This window comes from Buteo buteo, chromosome 9 (assembly GCF_964188355.1).
Source record: "Buteo buteo chromosome 9, bButBut1.hap1.1, whole genome shotgun sequence".
Lineage (NCBI taxonomy): Eukaryota > Metazoa > Chordata > Aves > Accipitriformes > Accipitridae > Buteo > Buteo buteo.
In genome coordinates, this window is record NC_134179.1 from 32,360,510 (window position 1) to 32,380,761 (window position 20,252).

General features: G+C 37.9%; 1 protein-coding gene across 2 annotated transcripts in view; it reads right to left on the reverse strand.

Annotated features, from left to right (window-relative positions):
* The window catches only part of DCPH1 (damage control phosphatase 1), a 67,982-nt gene that overhangs the window by 3,004 nt on the left and 44,726 nt on the right, over window positions 1-20,252 (reverse strand). For both annotated transcript variants that reach the window (XM_075035975.1, XM_075035973.1), the window contains 5 exons: window positions 17,554-17,871; window positions 8,856-9,056; window positions 6,888-7,061; window positions 5,464-5,706; window positions 4,302-4,538 (listed from right to left, as the gene is read on the reverse strand). In XM_075035975.1, the coding sequence (XP_074892076.1) occupies window positions 4,302-4,538; window positions 5,464-5,706; window positions 6,888-7,061; window positions 8,856-9,056; window positions 17,554-17,871 (1,173 nt within the window). The remainder of the gene's footprint in view (window positions 1-4,301; window positions 4,539-5,463; window positions 5,707-6,887; window positions 7,062-8,855; window positions 9,057-17,553; window positions 17,872-20,252) is intronic.

The window sequence follows — 20,252 nt, forward strand, 5'->3', positions numbered from 1 at the left end:
GATTATTGGTCCGGTAGGATTTTGCCAGAGGGAATAGATGAAAATTAAAAGGTATACACAGTCATCTCACTCTTTATTTCTGATGGGAAAAGGAGGTCATAGCTATGCTGAATGGACAATAAATATGTTAAGAATTCAATAATTTTCATCAGCAAATAACCTAAACTGGAAAGCACATAGAGCCCTTAAACAAATCCTTTAAGCCATTCATTTATGTGAATTTTAAATTGAGGATTTTTTTCCACTTTAATGGAATAACACTTAGACAAAAAACAATTTTTCTGATTATTATATTGTGGCATATAAAGTACAATGCAGACAAAGCTGTAGTTCAGTGAAAATGCAAGAAAAGGGTTGACGACAGAGAAATTCTCCACATAAACTGACAAAAAGAACCATCACTCTTGGATGCAAAAATGCCCCAACAGAGGACATCAATCTGAATTTTAAAAACTCCAAACAAAAGCAACAGACAATACACACTGGACAATCTTTAGAAAGCTATTCCATGTCTCACATCGAGCAAGATGCATGTTTATACTCTTAAGTGGATATAGTGCTGTAAGCACATTATGAGCAACTTTTTAAAATCTTGCACTAAAACATGTAATAGCTAAAAAAAAATCAGATGAGAAACATATTTCAGCTTTAAAAACAATGCAACAGAGGTATGAAGAACACAACAGTTCTGCTGAAATACTAGAAGCTAATAGAAGTACCACCTAACTCTATTTAAGGCTTTCTTCAATAGCAGTTAATATTTCTAAGATAGTCACAATTTGAAGTAAAGGAGAGAAATAGTAGAAAGATAAACATCACTAAAGACTCAAAACCAAAAGTTTGCTACAGGAGTAAGCACTCATGATAAATTTTCTTTGCACCTTCCATCCAGTGAGTAAAATTATCTGAAGTAAAAGAGAGGAAATGAATAAAATTTAGAGCATTTATTAGGAGGGGGAAGCAGAAGTAAAAACCACTACATTTTGTTTTCATGCTGTACCTACAGGAAAGTAGAAGGGGTCTTATTCCAATAGAAAGAAAAGAAGGGGCGGGGGGAACCAGGACTGGAAAAAATCCTTATAACAAAACCACCAAAAACTCAACCAAAACATTGACATTTATATTCTTACTCCAAGTACTACTGCAAATAACGACTTGAGTTAAATAGATATAAAAATAAAATATATTCAGATTTTAATCTGTAGTTGACTGCAGTGGTCATATACTGATGTTATCAGTCCCTGTGAACATCATTTTTTCATCAGTCATTATGCATACTCTTTATCTAGTCTTATTAAAATGAATGTCGGCTATGCTGATAGTTATTTATATTCAGAAATATGCAATAATGATATATGAAGTCAGGAAGTTTTTCTGTTCACCCCACAGACAGAAGAAATCCAGTATGGATATCTGTAAACTTAGACTTACTCTTGTGAAATTTCAATATGTCCAACTAATTCTCCACTATATATCCATTCTACTAATCTCTACTTTTTTGACTCTTCACATATAGCTTCATCTCTGTATGGCTTTTACTCTGCAGTATGATTTAATAATGCTTTGAGCACCATTTTTTTAAAATGGTTTTATATGTCTGCCCAAGAATATGCACAATTTGCTGTTATTTGCTAAAGCCACCAAAGCTGACTGTTAATCCTAAAGCAGATTGGCAGTGTTATTACACCCCGCTTACAGGACTTCACTTCTAACAGTTCAGTTGCTTTGATTCTGTGCATTCTCTGAGAAAAAAAAGAAATAAAGAAAAAAAAGGAACAAAACACTGAAATGCCAAAGCTAAATTTTCCTCTTAAACTTAGTAGGAATTAATAGTCTAAAGAGCAAAGAACAATCAGAAACACTGTGTTAAATTCCAATTATGAGTTAATTTTAAATTATTTGAATCCGATCTTGATTTCTGACTTCACTTGGGTATGTTCTGCCTTTTTTTATGATCACAAGACAAATCAATATCTTAACCAGTTGGCAGTAGTTCGGTTCTGCATACTTTTAATTTTGACAGCATGGAAAATAGCCATGCAATATTATGAAGTTATTTAATATTACACATAGTGAGTGAAAAGCAGAGTACACCTGAAAAAAACATGCAAATGCATGTACAAGCTGTCAACCTGGCCAGATCAACTCCATCAGGTAACAGCAATTTCAGTTTCTAGTAGTTTTCTTGACATGCATACAGACACAGATGACATAGCTGTGCTTATATTCAGATTAAATATATACACACATGCTCAGAGAAGTATTTAACATCTGCATTCGCTACCTTTTACAGAGAGTGAGAGAAGTCTAGTCTTGTTTAGCTTCCCGAAGAAGGAGAAACAAGTGAGTCCGAAGCAGGTGAAAAACTACACAGGATTGAGGATAAGGAAGGAGTTCTTGGGTAATGGCTCCAGAGAAGTCAGGAAAAAAACCTCACGTGTTAATTAGTGAGAGAGAGAGTTTAGAATGAATTATCTGATTTAGCAACAGTAGCTTTATATTAAGGACAGATTTTAGCTAAGTAAACTGGTAAGATACAGGAGAGTATGCTATGAATATTACTGGCAATTCTCATATTCTCAAAATGCCATTACTGCTAATCAGCACTGCACAAGTACCAGGCATTGGTTTTCCAAACAGCTTTGCTCCTAGTTTACAGTATAGTTCTACTTGTATGTATTCAAAATGTTTCTGTGATGCAGATGATTGTGGATGTTGGTGAATGATGAGTTGACATTTTTCTTTCATTAACCCAGAAAGCTTGAGAACTAGTGCTATGCTGTCCTTGAGCATTCTGCACTTCATAGCCCACTTACCTCACTTTTCCCATGTTCTTCAAATTCAGCCAAAGAATACTGCAACAGTATTCAAGTGGCTTGAAATGCCTTGGGTTTGGACAGTACAAATTCAACATTTGTGTGTTTTTAGTAAGTACTCAATGTATGACTCCATGTAATAATTTCCTGAATATAAGTCATACCTTCTTCTATGTGCAGGATGCTTAGTTTCCTCATGAGACATACAAATTAAATTTTCCTGACAAATTCCTAACCTTCAGTATAAAACAAAACAGTGCTAAAGCTTTCCAGGAAGAAAGATCCCCAGGTTGTTGGTCTTTCCTCCATGTGAGAAAAAAAATATTTCTCTGGACTCTTTTTTTGAAATAGCATTCTTAAACTTCATCCAGAGTCATCGTTAAGGCCAACATATAGCGTAAAAATTTTAGCTGGGAAAACTAACAAAGTTCTAAGCAGTTGGAATAAGGAATTTAAAATTACACATTTTTCTACTTTGAAGAAGCATCACACTAGCTTTCAACAATTATGCCATCTATAAAGTTCATACGAAACACAATATGCAGGTACTTTACAATTATTTGAAATTCGAATGGAACACATTTACTAATGTGTTTCCCACAAACTCCTTACACTCTCCTCAAGGTGAGTTACCACAAAAAATTTTCTAACCTAAACTTTAACAAAGTTATATGTCACAAATAGATCCAAAACAGTTACATTCAATATTAAGTCTGTTTTGGTTTGGTTTGGTTTTATTTTCTGATCTTTTCCAACATTCTTTGAATTTATGGCCTATACATGATAACATAGAATTATGGAATCATTTAGGTTGGAAAAGACCTTTAAGAACATCAAGTCCAACTGTAAACCTAGCACTGCCAAGTCCACCACTAAACCATGTCCCTGAGGGTCACATCAACACATCTTTTAAATACCTCCAGGGATGGTGACTCAACCACTTCCCTGGGCAGCCTGTTCCAATGTTTGACAACCCTTTCAGTGAAGAAATTTTTCCTAATATCCAATCTAAACCTCCCCTGGTGCAACTTGAGGCTGTTTCCTCTTGTCCTATCACTTAGCCTTGTTGAATCTCATACAATTGGCAAGGAGAAAGTGCAAGAGATGGATGAGGAGAAACATAAGGAAATGGATGAGGAGAAGTTGGTAAGTTTTATACCTAAAATATATGGAGAAAACATACCTTAAAAAGATACCAGGATTTTAAAGCATTTTTATACTTCTCCAAAAGGTGATATAATATTTTGCAATGAACAAAGAAAACAATGCCTGTATTCATTATTCATTTTCTTGCATATATAACTTGAAAAATAGCTTTGCCTCTCAGAATCACAACTGCTACTCTGGCTCACAAGTGTCAGCTAAAATTTCCTTGTTTAATAATGTTCACGAAAGTTTTCAGCACAGCTGGATAGCTGCTCCGCCTGTATCACATTCTTATATTCTACGTGACAGCTAGCAGTTCTCAAATACCTATACACCTACCTGTATCTCTCTTTTTGCTAATTCTGCAAGGGCTGTTTTAAGCACCTTCATCTCATTGGTAACTGCTTCTAACATAGTTTTGTTTTTTTCTTTATCTTCAGTAGCTTTACGCTCCTTTAAAAGGAGTTCTGATTTGACAGAGGTAAGTTGTTTCTCAGCCTTTTCTTTCATTCTTTCCAATTTGCCTTGAGACTTACTGAGTTCTTCTATTGTTCTGCTCTGCTCCAAAGTTTTGATCTGCAATAACATAAAACGATGTTAAATTTATCACACTTTTTCATCTAACACAAACAAATAATAAAAATATCAGGAGTAATCTTGAGTAAGCACTTTAATGTGGTGTCTTATGGGTTCTTGATGAAATTACATGCACATGTGAACTGAAAAGTTATTAAAGGAGACTGGCTAATTTCAAGTCAATTAACAAAAAGATTTTTGTTTCAAAGACAGTTAATTCTCTAAAGGTTTTGTGAAAAGAGGTAACTGGACAGACAAAAACCCACAGTGAGAGTTCACTTTGTGCTAGCCCCTGGAAAAATAGTATGAAAAAGAGCTGCCAAATGTTTTGTTGGTAAAAATTGTTCAGCTGGAACATGCCGCTACTTATCTCTTATTACTCCATCAGCCACAAGACAAAAACTCACATAAAATCACTCTTCCTTTCTTCCAGCGGTGGCAAGCTATCAATGACTGCACACTACCTGTATTCACCTGAGTTAAAGCAGGTAATTTATTACTGCTGCAATGTAACAAAACACAGGAACAATGAAAATTCAGCATCTTGCCTGTTTTATGTGGAAAAAAACCCTTTTTTTCCTCATACCTATCAGAATAGATCTTCTGTGAGCATTGTATGGAAAAATACAAGATTACAGCCATATCAACAGGAAAGAAAGGGATGCATATATCATATTTTTTTTACACTAGCCTGAAAATTTACATTGTGCTTTACAGATGCTACTTAGTATATCAACAAATTGCAAAATACCCAAAACATTGTAATATTATAATTGTTTTCCCCACCTAGATGGATTTGAGCAATTCTCCATGAACACATTTATTGTAAATGAACTCCAGCTGTATCAAACTGGAATAGAAAAATGGACGGAAGCACAAATGTAACCTTTTTGGAGAGAAGCACAAATGTAGCCTTTTAACTCACCTTAAGTTCATTGGTTTCAGACAGCTTGGCTTTGAGATCAGTATTCATTTGCATCGCCAGATCAAGCTGCTTCTGTAACCTCTCTATCATCTTATGTAACTTTCTGACAGCAAGATTGGCCTCATCCCTCTCCACAGCTAAGGTGGTCCTTACTTGCTTCTCTTCTTCTAGCTGGGTTATTTTCTGCCGCAGAAGGTTCATGTGCAGCTCTTTGCTTTCAAGTTTTTCTTTCTGAGTCTTCAACTAGTTTTCCAAACACAAGGATATTTGAAAAAATGTATGTGAAAGACAATGGTACTACACAGACAGTTTTGCAAATTTAATCCCTGTGTTTGGGATTTTTTTAACCCATATTTAACCTGAAATCCTATTCCTCTCTTGAAAACCCTGTAAAGCAGTATAAACATATATACACTAACTTGATACCTTTTATATTACCAATTCATTGTGCTTCTCCATCCCTGAATTTGTGCACTACCTTTTAGAATGAATTTACATATAGACTGCACCCAATTTGGACATAAATACTTGTGCATCATTCATAACATCTGAGATTGTCTGAAGTATAAGACTCTAGTCAAACGCAAGAGGTAAGAGGGATTCATTAAGGAAACTGGTTTCAGTGGTGGTAGTTTAAGATATTTCCATCTTTAATCATTTAATTAAGGCTATTGTGCAAGAAAGAGAATCAATATACAGAAATAAGAAAGCTTTCATTCACTGCTTCAGTACAAGGTCCGGCAGCTTCGTTTTGTAATTTTGGTGCTCAGGGAGCTTCCTGTTTTCAGTTTACCTGAGCTGAGCTGCCAGGCTTTACTCTGGAACATCTAAGGAATATTAACATACATACTATACTCCCTGCTAGAGAGGCAGTTGCTTCCAGAAAAAATACAGTGTTGTTTTAAACAGACCTAATTCTAAGCTCTGAACTGTTCTGATAATCCTAAAACCAGAAGATTGTACTCTGTCATAACAGGATGATGGAGAGGTGTCTGACCAAATTTGAACAGATTTTCTCCTAAAGGAGCACAGTTCTCGTTGGAGATGTTGAAATTCTTCGTGAAGTACAACCAACATCCTCCTAGTTTCTAAAGAAGGTTGTGTAAGATGTCCCCCTTCCCAGCAGATCCTTTTATATTTAAAAAGTAGACATACATACACATATAAACTTTATACACTTATTTAAGAAGGTGTGAAAAGCAGTATCATGTATTTAACCAACTGGTGATTTTAGTTGTTTTAATTTGCAGTCAGTTTGAACAGTTTGCAAACGTTTACTATCTTCTTTTTATGTAATGGACATCTTTGAAATTCCTTGCACATACAGGAAGCTGCAATCTGCTGCCTCTAGCAAGCCGCTACAGAAGTATAGCCATAATGTTTATCTTTGAAACAAACAGTAACAGTATGTCTTTTTTGCCTACCTTCCTTCTTAGGCTATATGCCATAGTCTTGTTTTCAATCACTGCATCACCTTCCAGTTTCACCAACTGCTCTACCCGGGCTAGGATTGCATCTGCATTCATATCAAATCCAACCTCTGCTGCTAGGCTATCCAACTTCATCTTCTCGTTAAGTTGCTCCAGAAATTTTAGATACTAAGATAAGATGTGGAAAAGTGAGTAAAAGAATATAAGAACTTCATCAAAAGTCCTGAAGTACAATTTAAAAGCAATTCCCCCTACACCAGCAACCAACTATATATAGCCAAGTCCACTATCCACAAGAAATAATGTATTGAAAGGGTACCTTTACAGTACACACACCTGACACAATTGCAAATTCTCCATTTGTCCTTTTTTAGTCAATAATTATTTTGTTCATAAATCCCTGGACCTACTGTATTTATCTTCTTAGCAAGATGAGATTGGTTTTTGCTCCTCTGTAGTAAGAAGAGCACTGGGTATGTGTGCCTGCTTCTGACTCCCGTTCCTGTCTGTGGCTCTGCTGCTTTACAGGACCATGCATTGATAAGGAGAAGTTAGAAGACAGCTACATCCCAACTATTTTCAAGTGCTGTGATTGCCCATTGCTGTAAGCAATAAAACAGGTAAAACTGGTACCAGGGATGCCATGGGCAAGATCCAATGTAGTCTGAGGAGATGCAGGAATGTTAACATGGTCAGTCTTTTGCCCTTCTTTGGAATAGCAAGTTTTAGAGATAACAGCTATTGGTTTACCAATTGCTTTAAAGACTATTTTCATTGCATCTCCATCTGGTTTACTGATGTGAACACATACAGATGTCAAGTATTATTTAATCTGGTTTTTCCTTCTTTTGTCCTGTCCTGCTAGCTCTTTAAAAATTGCATTAGTTCCCTAGTCTCAATTAGCCTCTCTTGCAAAATCCAAAGCTCTCCTACTCACTAAGAACTATGTTTGCCTTTGTTTTCTCTCACTTCTGTTGCAGGTCATAATCTTTGCAAAGAAACAACAAAGGGGGAAAAAAAAAAAAACCCAAACAGTTCCATAAGTGTTGCTTGAGCCCAAGATGATAAAACATAGCAAGAATCTCTTTTTGTTTCATGATGCTTCTGGTTCAAAAAATTAAAACCAGCAGCAGCAGAAGAAAGCACTGAAGTTGTTCATTAACAGAAAAAAATCACAACAAAAATCTCTTTATTGCAGCAAAATCTAGAGAGACATTAAGAAACTAGGGCCACGTGTTCTTCACAGAGGAAGCAGAGGGGAAGGAACAGCTCCATTTTGTGGTTTACTCCCAATGTGGTGGATGCTTCATTCATAAAAGTTATTCTCATAGATTAATGCAAAACAGCACCAAATTGTTGATTCTTTGCAAATTCAACTTTCTAAGCATTGATCTTGGCCTGGTAACATGCTACAACTTTGTCTTTCTTCGCTGTATTGGATGGCTGGTTTAGCTTTCCAGGTACCATGTCATTTTTCAAAATCTTAGTATGCAGATGTGTTATAGGCTAACAGTGTGTTCATTCATACAATTAATAAAAAAATCCTGGTAGCCATGATGGTCTAAGGATATAAAAGAATCAAGGACTGCAAGATCTTGAGAGACTGCAGACCAGATGATGTATCAGAGAAGGACAGAGAGATCAGAGAAAGCTTCAAGATCAGAGAATCCTTGAAGGACCTCAGATGTATTTACAGAGACTTCTTTTAATCTGGGGGGGGGGGGGGGGGGGGGGGGGGTGTCCACAATAAATGGATTTTTAACCCAAAAGCTTAACTACTTTTTCCAACTAAGACTGTTGGTTAAAGAAAAGATATTAGCACTCCCTACATGATGCCTGACTTTGCTAATTTGCATTACTTACAGTACTGTGAGTAATACTCCAGCTGATCAATGCAATATAATTAGCTGTATCTCTGTCTTTAGTGACTTTTATGCAAAAGAAAATAATGCATGCACCTACTTTTTGGTTCTCAAGCTTCAAACCATCTTGCATCAGATCTAGAGACAGTAATTCCTCTTCCAAGTGTTTCAGTTGATCCTGGAAAGTCTCAGAACATTTTTCAGCTTTCCTGCTCCTCTCCAGAGCTTCTTGGTACAATCTGGTCTGATTTTCCAAAGCTTCAGTCAATTTAGCTATTTGGCTTTCAAGCTGAGATACCATCTAGGGAGCAAACAAGCCAACAAAACATACGGAGTTAGGTGAGTATGGAAATGTTAGAAAGATATGAAAGATGCATCCTCAAATTATTAAAAAGAGGGTAAAATACCTATATTTAATATATATACACAATTAAAAGGACAAAAAGAGAAAAATCTGCTGTAACCACCAGGAGAAAACGGCAGAAATGGTGACATGTGAGACACCCAAAAGTGAACAGCAGAAACCGTATTTAAAATGAGTAAACTAAAAGGGGCTAACATCTATAAAAAATTAATACAAACTAATTTAGACACAAACTTTCCAAAGATGTTAGCAAACCAGCAACACCTGGCAGTCAACTACCATTCTTTAAAATAAGCCAACAAAATCAGTAGTCTACCAAGGAGCTGAGTGGAAAAAAATAGATCAAGTGATTTAGAAAATACATGCAGCATGTAAGTGAAAATGTAGATACGGAATCATAGAATCATTTAGGTTGAAAAAGACCTTCAAGATCATCGAATCCAACCATCAACCATGCCCACTAAACCATGTTCTGAAGTGCCTTGTCTACGTGCTTTTTGAACACCTCCAGGGATGGTGACTCAACCACTTCCCTGGGCAGCCTGTTCCAATACCTGACAACCCTTTCAGTGAAGAAAGTCTTCCTGATATCCAACCTAAACCTCCCCTGCCGCAACTTGAGGCTATTTCCTCTCGTCCTATCTCCAGCCACCTGACAGAAGAGACCAGCACCCACCTCACTACAACCCCCCTTCAGGTAGTTGTAGAGACTGATAAGGTCTTCCCTCAGCCTCCTTTCCTCCAGACTAAACAACCCCAGCTCCCTCAGCCGCTCCTCATAAGACTTGTGCTCCAGGCCCCTCACCAACCTGGTTGCCCTTCTCTGGACACGCTCCAGCACCTCCATGTCTTTCCTGTAGTGAGGGGCCCAAAACTGAACACAGCACTCGAGGTGCGGCCTCACCAGTGCCCAGTACAGGGAACAATCACCTCCCTGCTCCTGCTGGCCACACTATTTCTGATACAGGCCAGGATGCCGTTGGCCTTCTTGGCCACCTGGGCACACTGCTGGCTCATATTCAGGTGGCTGTTGATCAACACCCCCAGGTCTTTTTCTGCCAGGCAGCTTTCCAGCCACTCTTCCCCAAGCCTGTAGCGCTGCATGGGGTTGCTCTGACGCAAGTGCAGGACCCGGCACTTGGCCTTGTTGAACCTCATACAACTGGCCTCGGCCCATTGATCCAGCCTGTCCAGATCCCTCTGTAGACCCTTCCTACCCTCGAGCAGATCAACACTCCTGCCCAACTTGGTGCCATCTGCGAACTTGCTGAGGGTGCACTCCATCCCCCCGTCCAGATCATTGATAAAGATATGAAACAGAACTAGCCCAAACACTGAGCCCTGGGGAACACCACTTGTGACCCACCACCAACTGGATTTAACTCCATTCACCACAACCCTTTGGGCTCGTCCATCCAGCCAGTTTTTCACCCAGCGAAGAGTACACTTGTCTAAGCCATGAGATGTCAGCTTCTCAAGGACTATGCCGTGAGAGACAGTGTCAAAGGCCTTGCTGAAGTCCAGCTAGACAACATCCACAGCCTTTCCCTCATCCACTAGGTGGGTCAGCTGGTGATAGAAGGAGATCAGGTTGGTCAAGCAGGACCTGCCTTTCGTAAACCCATGCTGACTGGGCCTGATCGCCTGGCTGTCTTGCACATGCCATGTGAGCACAATCAAGATGAACTGTTCCATAATCTTCCCCAGTACCAAGGTCAAACTGACGGGTCTGTAGTTCCCCGGATCCTCGCTCCGACCCTTCTTGTAAATGGGCGTCACATTGGCAAGCCTCCAGTCGTCTGGGACCTTCCCCATTGACCAGGATTGCTGATAAATGATGGAAAGTGGCTTAGGAAGCACCTCTGCCAGTTCCCTCAGTACTATTGGATGGATCCCATCTGGTCCCATAGATTTGTGAGTGTCCAGATGGTGTAGCAGGTCACGAACTGTTTCCTCCTGGATTAAGGAGGGGATATTCTGCTCTTCATTCTTGCCTCCCAGCTCAGGGGGTAGAGTATCCTGAGGATAACTGGTCTCTCTATTAAAGACTGAGGCAAAGAAGGCATTAAGTACCTCAGCCTCTTCCTCATCTCTGGTGGCAGTGTTGCCTTCTGTATCCATTAAAGGATAGATATTCTCCTTGGCTCTCTTTTTATTGTTAACATAGTTGTAAAAACATTTTTTGTTGGGTCTTACAGTAGTGGCCAGATTGAGTTCTATCTGAGCTTTTGCCTTTCTAATTTCCTCTCTGCAAATGTGATATGGATAAGTAAGTCTGAGAGGACTGCTTCCAAATTATTAACTCTTAAAGGGTGTTCAACTAAAAGATTCTGCTAAAAAAAAAATAATAATATTTTCTGTAATCCAGCCAAAGGCCAAGGCTAAAAGGATAGAATTTCATAACAATAAATTAGACTAACAATTCTGAAAACACTTCTAGCTCTACAGTGTTAACTTTGCAACACCTACATACAGTGCAAGTTGTAAACTACTTATAAATTAAATGCCTGAAAGCATTTGATTACAGTACTGCCAAATACTGAAAGACAGTTCTATCCAAAAGTTGCTTGCTTCCCTCTTTCCCTCTCTCCTCTTCTTACTGTCATATAATTATTTGGTTACATAATTAATTATGTTGCATTTGTAACTCAGTGTTCAGGCACCCATCTCCAAACAGTCTTTTCATTTTAAGCATCTGTTTGCCTCCTGTTAATAAAATGAACAATAAGCACACAAAACTCCCATTAATTTTAATGGCACAGAAAGGTTTCCAACTTAGACTGCAATTGAATACAAACAATAGTTCGCACCCAGCCTGCCTAAAAAACACTGAGAAATTACTGTTGCTCCTAACAGTGGCAGAAAACACTAAACAATAATAAAACTGCAAGACCCCCCACACACATTTTATGCTTTTCTGCATCACATATCACTCAGTATGAAAATAATAAAGCTTTCAGTAACTTGTGCCCACAGAGATGCACTGCTGCCAGAGAATGCAGAGCCCCTTTATCAGGCTGCAGCATGGCGCTGGGCACAGTCCAGCTGTGTAGGGCTTTTACAGGCTTCAAAGGTCCATAAACAGGAGAAGGTGAGGGATCATACCACAGAAGGTGAGACCACAAAACCACTAAGTTGTCGGTTTATCTTCCAGAGCATCCTGGAGTAACCTTCATCTTTGGCTTAGGGACAATCAACAACTTAAGGGTTTCCTAAAATATAGTTGCACCCTTATTACCCACCCATGCCTCTATCCAGTGACTATACAAAGGCTGCATTTTTGGTCCTGCAGTTCTAACCTCCACCATTTTCTGTGCCAATAACTTGTGCAGCTTCATCAGCCAGCCTGCAAAAAAACAATTCCTGCTTTTTGTTTTAATGCAGCTAGCTGATAACTTCAAATGAAGACCTTTTATTTCTTGTGTCAAAAGAAGTTGCAAATACTCATTTCCAGAGGCACCTCCTACCTTGGGGACAGCAGGGTTCATCACTGCTGCAACTAAATAACCCTCAGTTAAAATCTTCCCGAACTTTATTTCTTCTCGTTCTAAGCTTTTATTTCTTCTTGTGCTAAGAGGGCATGTGCAAGCAGCAGGCCCAGCCCCACACCACATCAGAACAGAAAGCGGGCTACAGCTATGCAGTCGGTAGGACATTTCCCTCAACAGCCCAAAAGTCACAGACAGGCACATGGTGGACTTAGGATGAGTGCAAAAAAGCAGCGTGTAGGATGAAGTTACAAGGTCCTTCACATCATAGTGGCAATTTTTTTTCCTCTTTTCCAACATAACTAAATATTCTTATCTTCTTACTATTATCTTGACAACTAATAAACTATACTGTTCTGGTGTGGTAAGATGCTATCTTGAACTTCCACTGATTTATATGTAACCATACACGCACACATGCACCTAGTACATTATTTTTTTTAAGACCCCTTCCAGCTGAAAAGCATTAGAGCTGCCACATCTCTTATCATGGTACTTATGACTTGTACTTTGCTTTACTGCATTGTACTCACCATCCCAAGCTGGAAAGATCTTGTCTGTTGAGCCTTTCCTTGCATGGAAGCCTCTAGACACTCTCATGGCCCTTCTGGTACTTTTTGAGGGCCCTTTTTTTGAATGAAGTGATCATAACTGTGTGTGCTACTCAGAATGCAGCAGCCATGGATTTATACAGTGGCATAATTATGGTTTTCATTTTCTTCTCAACTTTTTTCCTAATAATTTCTCACATTCTAGTTGGTTGGGGTTTTCTTGGTCAGCCCTAAGTCAGTACCTGTATTACTCTGCCTTTATCAATGTTTCCTTTAATTTCCCAAATTATTTTCCACTCAATTCTTTTGTTTGAAGGATAAAGTGGATAAATCCCTAAAAGTAAATATGCATTTATGACATTGCCATAAAAATCATTATGAAACGAGAACCGCAGGAGATTTTAATGGGAGCAGTATTAGAGCCTAATCAATTTTGGTATTTAAGAGTCTGTATATCAATATGCAATGACAAAAACTGATAAAATTAAGATAATCTACAATCAGATCTGCTGTGGGTATTCAATAGAAACAGTTTTGGCCATATGAATTTAATTTGCTGCAACAGATCTGCAACAAAACCTGTCAAACAGAAAGGATCTGAACCCAGAGACCTCGTAACCAGGGCTGAGCTCTGTATGAACTGAGAACATTTGCTTGCCTTGAACTCCAGGTGCCCATGAACCCCTCCAGTATGTTACAAATAATAAATGACAAAAACACTGAAGAGCTGTGCAAACATATTCAGATGATACACATATTACTATAACTCCTGAAAAGATCATTAGGACACTGATTCAAAGCAGTTTCTTCATCCTGCAATAGAATATCACTGGACATTGTCAGAGTATATGCTGATTTTTATATTTTTTTTTGAATGAAATTACAATTTTTGCTAACGTTAATGCTAAGGGCTAGTATACAGACTATGACTAACTCAGATGCCCTTCAGATACCAAAATCACCATAATTAGGAGACAATCTTCAAAAGCATTTCAGATTTAACAGAAAGTCTGACTATAGCAGTTGCAGGTCTTTTAAAATTTAAACTTTTCACAGTTCTGTTTGACAGGTGCATATGCAGAGGTAAGCCACACATAGCTGACTGGGCTTGGATGTAAAGATGAACATTTTGCCAGTTCATCTAGTGTATACAATCCCATACATAAAACTCCCAGAGGAGCTGTAGTGATGATTTAAAAATGAAAACCCAAAACCTGTTTAGCGAAGGCATCAAAACACTCAAACAGAGAGGGTCCTCTTTCTCCCAAATTCTTGCATTGTCTTTTCCTGGTCCCACTAATCTAGTTTGCAAAGGCAAGTTGCTTGCAGCAATGTCCTAACAGAAGTGAAACAAGCTTTACTCAGGGAAAGGAAAGATCTAATAGTAATCCTCCTCCTGTTATACGTTAGTGCATTCATTAGCACATTTTTAATTTCCAGCAGCAAGGTACTCAGCTGCTGGATTCATACCCCTACCTGTCCTGGCATTGCTGCTGGATTGCAGCCACAAAGGGACTGTTTGGAAACAAGCTAGCTAGGGCACCGCAACGCTACAGGCTAATTTACCCTGCCAAGAAGTTTAATGACTCACTTTTGTGGGTCTTTTACTTAAGGCTGGACAGTTCGCTGAGAGGTCTATAAGAAATCCTATCTGAAGACAATTAACCTTTTTTCCTGATTGACTGATAGTAAAGCATACGTATCCTAATACTGATGTTATATCCAAATCCTGGAAAGAAATTCACCCAGAGATGCAATAGGAATCTGATCAACACAGATATACCAACATGTATATTCCTTACAAATGGAACCCTAGAAAATGTTCTTTTAATTCTGATTTACAGAAAGAAAAGCAACTCACTGTAAAACAATTTTTTGATGACAAAGTCTGTGTTTTATTAGAAACAGCTTCACAGGTATATAATATTGGCATTTTAGCTTAGTTATTTCAAAGTCCCTAATCTTAACGCAGAAACTCTTCTGAGAATAGATGCCAGCACTGCTTTAATAACATAGTTCACTTTGGGGCCATGCAAATAAATTTTTCCAAATGAGTCATAGCAGTAAAACATTAAAGCTTCATCCCTTAACATACTTAGTAAATACAATGATCTACAAAACTTCATCATTCAACTACAACGACCAAATTCACCAGGCAATATTAAGTTTAAAGCTAATATTTATGGTTCAGAAAACTGAGCCACAATTTTTTTTTTTTAGAAAGAACTAGCATTTTGAGAGAGTATTGCTAGAAGGATAGTAAGCAATTGCTGTATTTGCTAGCAGAGGCAGAATGCTATGCTAGACGGACCTGACATAGCTCCTCTACTGTATAAAAATAAACCAACAAAAGCTGGCAACTGTAAGACCAGCATCTTAGTTCCAAAGCACAGATTTAGGCAGTGACAGATTGGAGTTGATACCTGCTCTGTCTTAGTAACAAAGGCTTCCTTTTAGCACATATATTTAATTTTGATAGCAATAATGCTGAAAAACAAATCTGTCTCCTTCCTCAGACACCCGCCCCAAAAAAGGGAGTTATTTTCCATTGCAAAAGTCAACAGGTGTTTCAGGGGGCGGGGCAGGGAAGTTAGAGCACAGCATCCAAATAAATTAATTTTAACATAGTTATGGGAAAATACCTATTTTTCTGAACATGAGTTTCTTTACCTCTAACATAAGAATAATCACAGCTGTTTAGAAAAAAAATAGTTGATTATTGTATATTTTACAGTAGTTCTCTAACAGAACATGACTTCTCACATCAATACTGTTACTTGAAGAACCAGCCACATTCCCACCAAGCAGCTGGAAAAGTTCATATCTGCAACAAAATATAGACCAAGTTTGAATCTTCCCCAATACTACCAGTCTGCAGGATGATCAAGTGGGCAACCCAGCATGTAAACCTAATAATAAGGAATAAAATCAGGAACAATAAGAACTGAAACAAGTAGCACACACTATACATGTACTGTAGTATATCCACAAAGAGACTAACAGCTGCTCAATGTACTACACAAATGGACTTAGCCGCAACTGAATCTTAGAAAAGCAGCAGGTCACCTGAAAGCACTCCCAGGAGCAAAACCTTTTTACTCAATAGCTAACAGTCAACCTAAATTTCCCTGTCTCAGTAGTTCTCAAAATAATCAACACTCAACAGAGTGTACTGTATGCCAAAACACTAAACAGTACAAACACACATGCACATAAAATTCTCATTAGATTTTAATTTGAAAGTATTTTGTTTATGGAAACAACTCTCCATGACATATAGCAAAACTGTAAAGGGCTTCTATATGAAAAAGTTGCTGCCACACTTCCACTTCGGTGGATCACTTTTAAATGTTAATAATTTTTGCAAAGCTTGTTTTAATTGAAATTTGGCATACTGACTCTCAAACTAAGGTATAGGGGAGCTGGTTTGTGTTTTTTAACAAAATATTTAATCAAAATTCACAAGGATATTTTCAAGAGCTATTTCCAATCTTGGACAGAATACAAAAATACTTGCTAACATAAAAACCTATTACATCAGCAGGAGATGCTAGAATCTTAAAATCTGGCAAGGACACAGAAGTTGTTTTTCAGTGGCTCAGTGAAAACAGCTTTTGATTTAGTGTGTAACTTTTAATTATACAGTAGTCCTCACTGACAAAATTAATATATGCCCATGTAAGCAAGTGAGAAACTTCAGTGCAGCATCGGGATACTGACATTGGTCAGACTGTATTCTGGCTCACCTTCCTCCTCAGCTGTCCCTTCTCTACCTGTACATGCAAACACACCTTTGCAAACACTACCAGTCAAAACACCTTGACCCAGAGGATTAGAATACCCAGCTGCCTTCCTATTGCCTTTCTCCTGGATGGTGAGCAGTTAGAATTTCAACAATGTTTATCTCTAAGTGTAAAAATACTTTTTTCTTTTTTAGGTGCAGGTTTTGAGGGTTGGAGGGAAAGAAGGAAATTTCCTGGGACAACTCATCAATTATGTCTGCTTTGAGAAGCAAGTCAGTCCTTGAAGTCACTACTGTAGCAGCAAATCCATACTTGCTCACATGTTCTACTAAATCATAGCAACCACACAGCCACTTCTGATGTCTGCTAAGTGACACCAAAACCAAATTTCAATGTTTTAACTGAAAGACCATTCCATGTCTTTTCTTGTTAACAGCTTCTATTATTAATTTCATTTCTGACCTCTTCCTACTTAATAAAACATAGATGCTTTTCACCTATTATCTCAAATCAACAGACAACAAAATTAAAGGTTTCTATAATTTCAAAACCTAAGCAGAAGGAACCAACATTCTAACAGATTAATAAAATGAAAAAGGATCCAAAGAGAATAAATACACACATTGGGCAAGTGCAGTAGTTGCTGACTTACTATTTCTTTACTCCTCTCTTTGCAGTTTATTTCTTGGATCCTCTCCAAAATGGCCTTCTCGGAAGGTTTAACTATTGCAGATCTACCGCTGAGTAGAGTAGCAATTTGTTCTTTAAAAGCCACTAAAGAGGTCTGAGAAGTCCTGACCTCTTCTCTGCTGCTCTTCAAGCTTCTATCCAGCTCACTGGAAGATTTCTTCAGATTGTGCAGTTCCTGCTTTGAGGCGTCCAAAGCTTTCTGGTTAGCAGTCAGTTTATCTTGGAGGTTTCTAATTTCCATCTCCAAATTCTGTCTCCCTATTATAGCACTGTCCAGATCCTAAAATACATGAAAGATTAAACCAGGCTTTTAAAATTTGTTATAACCCTTCCACTCCACACACAAAGCAGGGAATAACTCAGAAGCAGGTCCTGCAGATAGAGAAATTAGGACCCATATTGTTCATATGGGCTCAACATCAGGGCTTCATAGGAGAAGTCCCACTGAAATTGGTGAAAGCTCAAAGCCTGCTGTAATCACACTATAGACTAACCTCTTGCAGTGGGCTGCAAGAAGTAATACATGAATAAGATTTGCAGGTAAACAAAAAGCAATTTTTAATTGTAAAACTACTGCTATCTTATTTTTTCATTCAGATAATACAACTTAGAAAACAAACGGTGAACAAGATGTAACACAAATAAAGCCAAAGTACCACACCTTAGAGGGGAAAGAATGGAATGGAATGGAATGGAATGGAATGGAATGGAATATTTCAGCTGGAAGGGACCTACAATGATCATCTAATCCAACTGTCTGACTGGTTCAGAGATGACCAAAAGAATACACATGAACTCTTTGAATATAGTGTTAAGAGCAGAATTAGAGGTGATCTCTGAGATCAATTTACCTCAATGTGACAAAAATTCCTGAGATTATTTACACACAGAAATGAGGAGTGAGGGGCCAAACAGAAAAAGTTGATGATGTTAAGACAGCATAAAAGAAGGTACAAATGCTCAAATACCAATTTCACCCCAAAGAAGAAATCTTTAGATTGCGAAGCTCTTAGAAAAATTTTCAAAAAGGGAATTATTCTGAGCTACGTCATTTTCTGAAGAAAGCAAAATTCCTATTATCATAAGGTCAAATTTGCCTGAGGAGTAAAAGAAAGTCAATGAAGAGCTATGCATCCTTCCACAGAGCCTACAAGTGCCCCCATCTGGTGCTCAGCTGGGCTGTCAGTGTGCAGAAGCATGACTGGGGAAGGACTAATGCGATAGCAGTTCTATCTAGTAACCTTGTAAGTTTTTTTTGTTTTCTTTTTGCTTTTTTTTAAGAAGTCAGTCCCTTGCATTTCAGAAGTAATACACTCAAAGATGATGTTATCTTTGGTAGGGAGACAGGGTACTGTAAGATAAGGCTACCTGGTGAATAGCCCATAGAATTTACTGCTCAGGGACATCCTCATATCTTTGGCATTTTGTCATGGTTCTCATTCAGCCGCTGACACCCATGATCCTTTCTTTCTAAGACCAGAGCTTTTAAAAGTTATTTTCCCTTTACCTTCTGATAAGTCAAGACTTGGTTTGGAAAGAACTAAAAATAGCTAGTACATATATACCTACATCTGTTGTTTATAAAATATTGACCCAACAGGGCAGAGCAGACAGATAGAACTGTGTATCCTGACCCATGACACAAAAGCAAATGATGACAGAAAAATGAAAGAAAAATAACCCATCTAAACATAAAGAAAAAAATCACCTCTCTCATTCAGTCAGCTTGTGAACCTCTTTCCTTTCCCCACAATACCAATATTAAGAGTGTTTACACACTCATATACAAGAAAAAAATATGCAGTGAAACCAACTAAAAGTATAGCAAAGACTAAGCCTTCATTCCTCAGGGTATTATCTGATTGATAGGAACAAATGGGAGAGAATATTACATCACACAATACACAAAATCATGCCAGAGGATGGCATGTTTATAGAGAGTGGTTGAATTTCTCAGGAAATTTCAGTTGTTTAGCAGAGGCTCAGTAAGTGGATTGGTATGAAGACTGTGTACATTGGAGTTAAAGAATTGTTCCCAGAGCAGCTGTGAATACGGTGACCACTTGGGGGTCTCTCAGGGTCTACGTGTGCTTGCTGCATAGTCATAGTAAGTCATTTGTATTATTAGAATACATGCCAATCATGTAATAAATCCAGGAGTATTTATGTAGATCAGCAGTGAGGATGGACAAAAAAGGAGTTTGGGAGGCACCCTTGGAAATAAAATAGAAACCTAAGATACTAAAAAAACTATAATTTTTAAATAGCTTCCAAAAGTCAAACATGCAAACAGATAAATGAAGACAAACCAAAACAAAGCCTGTCATTTAGGAAATTATTTGTTACTACCCCTTTCTAAAGTAATTGTAGAACTCTCTTAGAAACAAATATTGGCATGATTCCTTGTTATTTTCTCTTTTTTATTCTAAACAAGTCCTGTTAATAGAAAATTCCCACCTGTGCTCAGAATTACATTATGGTAATTACAGCAAAGAATAAAGAATGGTTTATTTCAATTACAGTTTTCAGCAGTATGTATTTTTCCTTTCAGAAAGGCAGTGCAAAAGTAGTTTTCCAGTACCAGAAGCATACCTAATTACAATCTTGTTTCAAATTGTGAACATCTGCAAACAAACACAGTTGAATCAAAAGATCAAGGTA